General features: G+C 40.2%; 1 protein-coding gene across 1 annotated transcript; it reads right to left on the bottom strand.

The window, feature by feature from the left end:
- Positions 1-1914: 1914 nt before the first annotated feature.
- LOC755720 (serine/threonine-protein phosphatase 6 regulatory ankyrin repeat subunit A-like) lies at positions 1915-10209 on the bottom strand. The gene is made up of 7 exons (XM_030993935.1): positions 10051-10209; positions 9273-9375; positions 6688-8741; positions 5745-6405; positions 4777-5378; positions 2441-2580; positions 1915-1981 (listed from the first exon to the last, which is right to left on the bottom strand). The coding sequence occupies exons 1-7, from the start codon at positions 10207-10209 to the stop codon at positions 1915-1917; spliced, it is 3786 nt and encodes a 1261-aa protein (XP_030849795.1).
- Positions 10210-10566: the final 357 nt, after the last annotated feature.

Genomic DNA, 10566 nt, shown 5'->3' with positions numbered 1-10566 from the left:
TGCAGCGCCCTCTGCAACAAAACTTAACTACCCTTTTAATCAAATGAAAAATGAAGGATTTCAAATATTGTTACGTAATGGTAATGTACCCTTTATGAATATTTATTTGGTCCGTATATGAATAAATATACTGTTGGTCATAATGGTGGAATAATTATTTTTACCCCAGTTTAGGGAAGGATTTTTAAAAATTATTTATTTCTAATAGATCTAGATAATGGCATACCTTCTCAGATTTTATTGAATATTAATTTGCGAGTGTTTGTTTTGCGTGACTGCTTAATCATATGTGTGCTACTATGCTAATCAGCTAGGGAACCTACGTCCTTAAATCATAATTGACAGTAATGAGGATTAATGCCTCACAAAAGGGCACTAATATAGCTGAACGACACGATCTTTATCCTGGGGCCTCACACTAACGAGGCCATTGCTTAGCCACTGAATCATGACTGTACGCAGTGTTTGCTAGGGTACGCGGCCGCCCCCACAAATCCCCCAAAACAAAGAAAATGCAATAAATTGTCAAAAATTCATTGCATTGTCCCCCGGCCCCCAACAGGAAAAATTCCTCTGTGTGGCCATGCATTATGGTTCAAGGCATGGCCACACAGAGGTATTTTTCCTGTTGGGGCTGGGGGAAAATGCAATGAATTTTTGACAAGATAGTTCTTGAGGATTAATATCAGCAGTTATATTAGTAGAACTGTATAGGGGAGAATTGTTATTAATAAAGTGTAAAAAGTAGAGGTAGTAGAGGGCGTATATTATGGGTGGTGGTGGTACTAATGATAATGCATCAGCTACGACGGAAGTTATACTAATAAACATAATAAGCTGAATGACTTGCATCTGCAAGTACCTCATCAAGAAGAATCCGTGCAGTATCAGCATTGCCAGAGTTTAGTGCAATACTTATGGGTGACTGGCCTCTTCTAGAAAGTTTCGTGCTCATAATTGCTTTCCGGTCTCGTAAATCCCTCATTATTGATTCATTTCCACTATATTAAAACAAGAAAACATATTGTATATACAGTGCGTACCAGAAAAAGCGAAACCGAGAATTATCGATGTTTTATCATAACTTAATTACAATTATAATTAATAAATGACACTTATTTGTAAAGCTTAGATCTTCCTCTTTTAGTTGATGCAACTCATATAATGCATATTTCACGCATGAGTGATTAAACGCAATTTGGAGAGAGGGTACCAAAAAGTCATTTTTTTTTGGGCGGTATCTGAATTTTAAAGAACAAATCACATTTCCAGAAAATTCTTTTTCTGCCCTTTCATATGACACCTCAATCAGGAAGAATCGGCCAGGAATATAAAAAAAATCTGTTTGTTTAAAGTAATGCTTGCATTTCCATATTTTGATTAAACGAATTCGTTTTCACTTGCTGCCCGCCGTAGCATCAAAAACAGAGTTGACAAAAGACTTAAGGCCCGGTCACACAAAGGGGACGCATGGGGGACGCACGGCCAGCGCATTGGAAATTTGCAATTTTGGCCAGTGCGTTGTCGTTCGCTAGGTGTGCGTCATCATTCGTTACTCGTTCGTTGAGCGCTTGGCCAACGCTATGTATTCGTCGTCATTCACTGTGTGAGTCGGGATTTTTTTGAGCATGCTCAAAAGTGTGCGCGGAGTTCGGCGCATGAATTTACACGCCAAAGGGACGCCAGACAGGCGCGGAGCGCGCGAGACAAAACGCCAGACACACGTGAAGCACACGCCCTGTATACGCGCAGTCCACTAGCAACACGCTATGCATTCGGTGTCAGCTCGCTAGCTTCTCCCAAATCCTGACAGAAGTCGGAATCACGACTTCTTCCGATTCTCAATGCGCCGGCCGTGCGCCCTCCATGCGTCCCCTCTGTGTGACCGGGCTTTTATCTCCGTTTCTTTTACCATCAGCAATGCACAAAGAAGTCGAAAGACTTGATGCATGGCTGATCGTCAACGAAACTTAGCTTGATTCTGAAATAAAAAATGAACTTATATTTGGTTTGAGAGTTAATACCTAATGGGCAAATTATTGTCACTTCATATTTTTCCCGGAATCAAACTACATAACTTTTTCAAAATAAAAGGTGATGTAATCGCAGCCGACCTTTGGGTTGTTTTTCATTCATTTTAAAATATACATGGCCTACGGAACCGCAAACGAAACTACCCTAAAAGTGGAATTAAACACAAAAATATGTTTAACACTATTTGAAGAAGAATAAGAACAGTTGTTTTACGGCGTAAATATTCATAATTGAATGATACACGCCTTTAAGACTAAAACAACAACAACAACAACACTTTTATAGAAATGATGACAAATTTTGTGGAATTTACAACTATACAATTGAATCATATTAATATTTTTGATACAGTCAAGGGGAAAATTAGTAGTTCAATTAGTATGCAAATACTGTATTAACAGTTTACCTTGCTGCAGCATAATGTAGGGCTGTCCAACCCTCTTCATCTTCTGTTTCAATATCTGCATTTTTTTCCAGCAGCAGATGTGCGCAGTCTAGATGTCCTCCTCGTGCGGCAACCATGAGCGGCGTGACACCTTTTAAGGTCTGTAAGGTAAAATATATAGGTACGCTGCCGATAGTTTTGAGTAGGCCTATCATAAGATATATGTAGTCCTGCTATACTCTAGTTTCAACGATGAAATAAAGTTTCCCCTACATAAGAGACAACCAGAGAGAATATGGACAGCTGACTAACTTGGATTATTATTGTGTTGATAGAAAAGCATCTTTTATTTACCACAAGTGTTGGAAATTTATATTTTCAACATTTAGATTTACACGTTATCATAAGTATTGATGATATGTTTTGTTACACATATCTTTAGCACTGCTAGATATCATCTATTATTTCGAGAACGTGACATTTGAGAAGCTTTGTGCTGAATAAGGTGATACCTCACTTGTGAGATCCTATTAGCCTGTCCGAATCCCAAATTAAATGATAAATACACAAAACTTAGAAAACGGTATAAAGTCCTCTCCAGTATCGGGGTTGGTGTTTCCTTTTTGTTCTCTTGCTTTCGTTCAGAACAACTGGACCTTGTTCAAAGGAATACATTGGTAGGTTAAAAATCAACTTAGAGTTCACCCCCTGGCTTTACACACATTGGACATTTTTCTGATGTGGATGCATGTTGAAAATGATATCACATATTAGCCACTGCATTTGCTTGCGTGCCATACAATTTGTTTACATATTAATATTTGAATGGCTTTTACCAAACGGTCGAGGAGCGGCGCGGATCGACGAACTGGCCAAAAATAGCCACCAATATGTGTATGGTGTCTTCAAATGTTTGTATCAATGCGAAAATTAAAAACGCGTCCCTCTCCAAATTATTTTCTCGATTTCAGGCAATCAGATACAATAAAAGCAAAGATTTAAATTATAACAATGAAATATTGAGGTCTCAAAATTGTGAAAAGTTGAAAAATCGTTTATTTAAACTACTCCCATCCAGATTTAGAAACTTATTAATTGTTCTCACGGATTCCATAATTTCAGATGAATTTAGAATCTATAATACCAATACCATGATTCCCAACATGATTTTCTTCTTATTCTTCTTTCTACTCTTACAATCTTTTAACATCAAATTCACAGTCTTTCCCGGTCAGCTACCACTGGACAATTATCCTCTGGAAATTACCTCCAAGAACAATTGCACCCAGGACAAATTCACCAAGGGCAATCATTCTGGGACAATTAACTTCCAGTTACGTCCTAGGGTTAGTTGCCAACAGCTACATTTTATTTTAAGTAACATACCTATTTGAACATATTGAGTCCATAAGAACAATAATTTATGGACTCATTAGTTACTTTCTAAAATTGTGTGGAAGAGGTTTGATTAAGGAATTTTAAACCGTTTCTCAACTTTTAGACTTCATTCTTTCATTAAAAGGCTCTAAATACTTACTCGAGTACCTGAAAGCATGAAATCTGGTAATTCATCCCGAGAGGCCCTTTTTGTGCAATGTTTCCCTCTGAGACAACACGTGAAGACACCAAACAATAAATTTGGTGGTTAAATTTCCGCCAGCGCCCCTGGCTGCGCGACTCGACTGTTAAGTAAAAGCAGTTTTCATTTATAACAATACCTGAAATCCCACTTCAAGAGTGTTGTGACTTTTTCCCGATGTATCGCTAGTGTTGTTTCTCAAGAAATATTCCAAAGATATCAAATGACCATTATCTGCTGCGAAATGAAAAACTGTCCAACCAAAATTATTACGTGTCTCGATATCTGCTCCTTTTGTAATAAGATACTTTATAATGTCAAGATAACCCCCACGAGAGGCAGCCTCAAGCGGTAGATCACCATCAGTTGCTGGTTTCTTGACATCAGCTCCTGCATTTACTAGACTTTCAACAACATCAAAATGGCCTTTCTGTGTAGCAACATGTAGAGGTGAATATCCGTCGTTAGCAACAGTATTTGGATTCGCTCCCTGAGAAATTAGATAGTTTACAATGTCTACTGCACCATTAGATGATGCCGCAAAAAGAGGTGTCTTTCCATTCTTTGCTGCTTTATTCACATCAGCTCCTGCATTCAATAGACATTCAACAACATTAAGATGACCCATTTTGGAGGCAATGCTAAGGGTTGTGTACACATCTTGATGCAACGAATTCAGGTTTGCACCTTTAGAAATAAGATATTTCACTATGTCTACATGACCTTGAAATGACGCCGTAAAGAGAGATGTAAGGCCATTCTTTGTTGTTTTGTTTACATCTCCTCCTGCATTTACTAGACATTCAACAACATCAAGATGACCTTCTTGAGAGGCAATGTAAAGGGGTGTTTCACCATCATAATCAACCAAATTCAGGTCGGCCCCTTCAGAAATGAGACATTTTACAACGTCTACTGCACCTTCAGATGATGCTGCATACAGAGGTGTCCTGCCATCCTCTGATACTATGTTTACATCCCCTCCTGCATTTAACAGACATTCAACAACATCAAGATGACCCTTAAATGAGGCAATGTACAGGGGTGTTTCACCATCATAATCAACCAAATTCAGGTCGGCCCCTTCAGAAATGAGACATTTTACAACGTCTACTGCACCTTCAGATGATGCTGCATACAGAGGTGTCCTGCCATCCTCTGATTCTATGTTTATAAACCCTCCTTCACTCGCTAGACATTCAACAACATCAAGATGACCCTTTTGACAGGCAATGTACAGGGGTGTTTTACACTCATTATCATACAAATTCAGGTCGGCCCCTTCAGAAATGAGACATTTTACAACGTCTACTGCACCTTTAGATGATGCTGCATACAGAGGTGTCATACCAGTTTTTGCTGCTTTGTCTACATCAGCTCCTGCATTTATTAGACATTCAACAACATTAAGATGACCCTTGCGTGAGGCAATGTACAAGGGTGTTTCACCATCTTGATACAACCATTTCAAGTTTGCACATTCATAAAGGCGATACATCAACATGGATCCAAGACTATTTTTTGACGCCGCTTTATGAATTGTCATACTATTTTTTGCTGTTTTGTCTACATCAGCTCCTGCATTCGCTAGACATTCAACAACATCAAGATGACCTTCTTGAGAGGCAATGTACAGGGGTGTTCCATCATCATAATCAACCAAATTCAGGTCGGCCCCTTTAGAAATGAGACATTTTACAACGTCTACTTCACCTTTATTTGACGCCGCGTAAAGAGGTGTCATACCATTTTTTGCTGCTTTGTTTATATCAGCTCCTGCATTCAATAGACATTCAACAACATTAAGATGACCCTTGCGTGAGGCAATGTACAGGGGCGTTTCACCATCGTTACCAACCGAATTCGGGTTGGCCCCTTTAGAAATGAGACATTTTACAACGTCTACTTCACCTTTACTTGACGCCGCGTAAAGAGGTGTCATACCATTCTTTGCTGCTTTGTTTACACCAGCTCCTGCATTCACTAGACATTCAACAACATCAAGATGACCCTTGCATGAGGCAATGTAAAGGGGTGTTTCACCATCGTTATCAACCAAATCCAGGTTGGCCCCTTTAGAAATGAGACTTTTTACAACGTCTACTTCACCTTTACTTGACGCCGCGTAAAGAGGTGTCGTGCCATTCTTTGCTGCATAATTCACATCAGCTCCTGCATTCATTAGACATTCAACAACATTAAGATGACCCGCTTGAGAGGCGACGCTCAGGGTTGTGTACACATCTAAATACGACGAATTCGGGTTTGCACCTTTAGAAATGAGATATTTCACAATGTCTACATGACCTTTAAGTGACGCCGTATAGAGAGTTGTAAGGCCATTCTTTGTTGCTTTGTTTACATCTGCTCCTGCATTGACTAGACATTCAACTACATCAAGATGACCCTGAAATGAAGCAATACTCAGGGGTGTATAACCAACGTCATCAACCGAATTCGGACTGCCCCCTTTAGAAATGAGACATTTTACAACGTGTACTGCACCTTTATTTGACGCTGCGTAAAGAGGTGTCATACCATTTTTTGCTGCTTTGTTTACATCAGCTCCTGCATTCACTAGACATTCAACAACATCAAGATGACCCTCTTGAGAGGCCACAATCAGGGGTGTGTCACCTTCGTTATCAACCGAATTTAGGTTGGCCACTTTAGAAATGAGACATTTTACAACGTCTACTGCACCTTCAGATGATGCTGCATAAAGAGGTGTCATGCCATCCTCTGCTGCTATGTTTACATCCCCTCCTGCATTCGCTAGACATTCAACAACATCAAGATGACCCTTGCGTGAGGCAATGTACAGGGGTGTTTCACCATAGTTATCAACCGAATTCAGGTTGGCCCCTTTAGAAATGAGACATTTTACAACGTCTACTGAACCTTCAGATGATGCTGCATGAAGAGGTGTCCTGTCATCCTCTGCTTCTATGTTTACATCCCCTCCTGCATTCGCTAGACATTCAACAACATCAAGATGACACTCTTGAGAGGCAATGTACAGGGGTGTTTCACCGTCATTATCAACCAAATTCAGGTAGGCCCCTTTAGAAATGAGACATTTTACAACGTCTACTGCACCTTCAGATGATGCGGCATAAAGAGGTGTCGTGCCATCCTCTGCTGCTATGTTTACATCCGCTCCTGCATTCGCTAGACATTCAACAACATCAAGATGTCCGTTCAGTGATGCGTGATATAGGGATGTAAAACCATCCCCGTAACCAGCATTAACGTCCACTCCTTTACATATGATATATTTAACAGCATCGATATAGCCATTGAGAGATGCGTTTAGGAGGGTGATATGGCCAGTATCTGTACGTCCTAGATCTGCTTCCTTAGCCATGAGCAATTGTGCTATATCATGTTGATTATAACGTAATGCTATAGCTAGTGGTGTATAACCATCGTGCGATACTTTGTTTACATCCCCTCCTGCATTCGCTAAATATTCAACAACATCAAGATGACCTTCTTGAGAGGCAATGTACAGGGATGTACAACCAACGTTATCAACCGAATTCAGGTTGGCCCCTTTAGAAATGAGACATTTTACAATATTTACCGCACCTTTATATGATGCTGCATAAAGAGGTGTCCTACCTTTCTCTGCTGCTATGTTTACATCTCCTCCTGCATTCGCTAGACATTCAACAACATCAAGATGACCCTCTTGAGAGGCAATGAGGAGGGGTGTTTCACCTTTGTTATCAACCGAATCCAGGTTGGCCCCTTTAGAAATGAGACATTTTACAACGTCTGCTGCACCTTCAGATGATGCTGCATAAAGAGGTGTCATACCATCCTCTGCTGCTATGTTTACATCCCCTCCTGCATTCGCTAAATATTCAACAACATCAAGATGACCCTCTTGAGAGGCAATGTACAGGGATGTACAACCAACTTTATCAACCGCATTCAGGTTGGCCCCTTTAGAAATGAGACAATTTACGCTGTTTATTGCACCTTTAGATGATGCTGCATAAAGAGGTGTCATACCATCCTCTGCTGCTATGTTTACATCCCCTCCTGCATTCGCTAAACATTCCACAACATCAAGATGACCCTCTTGAGAGGCAATGTACAGGGATGTACAACCAACGTTATTAACCGAATTCAGGTTGGCCCCTTTAGAAATGAGACATTTTACAACGTCTACTGCACCTTCAGATGATGCTGCATAAAGAGGTGTCCTGCCGTCCTCTGCTGATGTTGTTTTGACATAAGCTCCTGCATTCACTAGACATTCAACAACATCAAGATGTCCGTTTAGTGATGCGTGATATAGGGATGTAAAACCATCTCCGTCACCAGTATTAACGTCCACTCCTTTACGTATGATATATTTAACAGCATCGATATAGCCATTTGTAGATGCGTTTAGGAGGGTAATATGGCCAGTATCAGTAAGTCCTAGATCTGCTTCCTTAGCCATGAGCAATTGTGCTATATCATGTTGATTATAACGTAATGCTATAGCTAGTGGTGCATAACCATCGTGCGATACTTTGTTTACATCCCCTCCTGCATTCGCTAAATATTCAACAACATCAAGATGACCCTCTTGAGAGGCAATGTACAGGGATGTACAACCAACGTTATCAACCGAATTCAGGTTGGCCCCTTTAGAAATGAGACATTTTACAACGTCTACTTCACCTTCAGATGATGCCGCATGAAGAGGTGTCATGCCAGTCTGAGTTGCTTTCTTGACGTCAGCTCCTGCATTCACTAGACATTCAACAACATCAAGATGACCCTCTTTGGATGCAATGCACAGGGGTGTATATCCATTGTTATTAACCGAATTCAAGTTCGCCCCTTTAGAAAGGAGAATTTTTATAATGTCTACATCACCATTAAATGATGCCGCATGAAGAGGTGTTGCACCGTTCTTTGCTGTTTTCTTCACATCCGCTCCTGCATTCACTAGACATTCAACAACATGAACATGACCCTCTTCGGAGGCAATGAACAGGGGTGTATAACCATCGTTATAAACAGAATTTGGGTTCGCCTTTTTAGAAATGAGAAATTTTACAATGTCTACGTCACCATTAAATGATGCCGCATGAAGAGGTGTCCAGCCTTTCTTCTTCGCTTTATTCACATCAGCTCCTGCATTTACTAGACATTCAACAACATCAAGATGACTCTCTTGTGAGGCAATGCACATGGTTGTATAACCATCGTTATTAAGCGAATTCGGGTATGCTCCTTGGGAAATTAGATATTTTACAATGTCTACACGACCTCTCTCTGACGCTTGATCTAGAGATGTCGAGCCATTCTTTGCTGCTTTATTCACATCAGCTCCTGCATTCACTAGACAGTCAACCACATCGAGATGGCCCTCCTGTGAAGCAGCAAAAAGAGGTGTAGTGTCATCGTTATTAACAGAATTCGGGTTCGCCCCTTGTGAAATTAGATATTTTACTATGTCTACACAACCATTAAATGCCGCAGTATCAAGAGATGTCGCGCCATTCTTTGCTGTTTGCTTTACATCAGCTCCTGCATTCACTAGATATTCAATAACATGAAGGTGACCCTCTTTTGATGCAGCGTGAAGTGGTGTGTATTTTTTTTTGTCATTCATGTCGATTTCTGCACCTTTAGATAAGAGGTATTTTACTACATCGAGATGACCACAGAAAGCCGCAGTATTAAGAGAAGTTTTACCTTCATATCCCTTCAATGTCATATCTGCTCCCTGAGTTAAGAGATATTTCACAACATCGAGACGACCCTTTCTTGCTGAAGTATAAAGGGGTGTAGAACCATCATATGAACCTTTGTTTATATCTGCTCCGGAATTCACTAAACATTCCAGAACACCAAAATGGCCCTCCTCCGAAGCAAAATAGAGAGGTGTATAGCCATTGCTATTACCAATATTGGTATCTGCTCCTTCCCCGATGAGATATTGAGCAACATTCTGACGACCACTTCGAGACGCATAGTGAAGAGGGGCGTCGCCGCTTCTACTTTGCTTTTCTATATCCGCCCCCAAATTAGTCATATATTTCACGAGGTCAATATGTCCTTCTTCTGAAGCGATATGGAGGGGTGTCTTTCCATCGGGATCCACACTGCATAGCATCACTAGCTTGGTATCACCTGTCTCGTCTTCTAGAATAGACCTTGTCTTTACAAGATCGCCTTCCTTCACTGCTGTAGAAAGTGCCATGTTCATTCTATCTTCTCTATCGGTATGTGTATTCTCTCTCGCAATCTGTTTAATAAAAAAGAAGGAAAACAACTATGCAGAAACATTGATAAATGAACAAGGACAGGGGAGGGGGGGGGGGGGGGGTCACAAAGATCCTAAGTCGAACTTAACTCTAAGTTAGACTTAAACATTATGGAGCGCGACTAGTAGACTTAAAATAAAATATATTTAAAAGCGATAATTCAAGTATTTTAGACTTTGTATAAATTCCACGTCAAGAACATGACATCTCTTTTGTAATAGAAAATATGAACGATTTGAATCAAAATTTCATGCATTTTAAAATAACTTTTACAAATTATTTTCATAGATGCC

The sequence above is a fragment of the Strongylocentrotus purpuratus genome, unplaced genomic scaffold (genome assembly GCF_000002235.5).
Source record: "Strongylocentrotus purpuratus isolate Spur 01 unplaced genomic scaffold, Spur_5.0 spur5_scaffold_20, whole genome shotgun sequence".
NCBI lineage: Eukaryota > Metazoa > Echinodermata > Echinoidea > Camarodonta > Strongylocentrotidae > Strongylocentrotus > Strongylocentrotus purpuratus.
The sequence above is the reverse complement of the archived record's forward strand: the minus strand, read 5'-3'. Positions and strand labels throughout refer to the sequence as shown.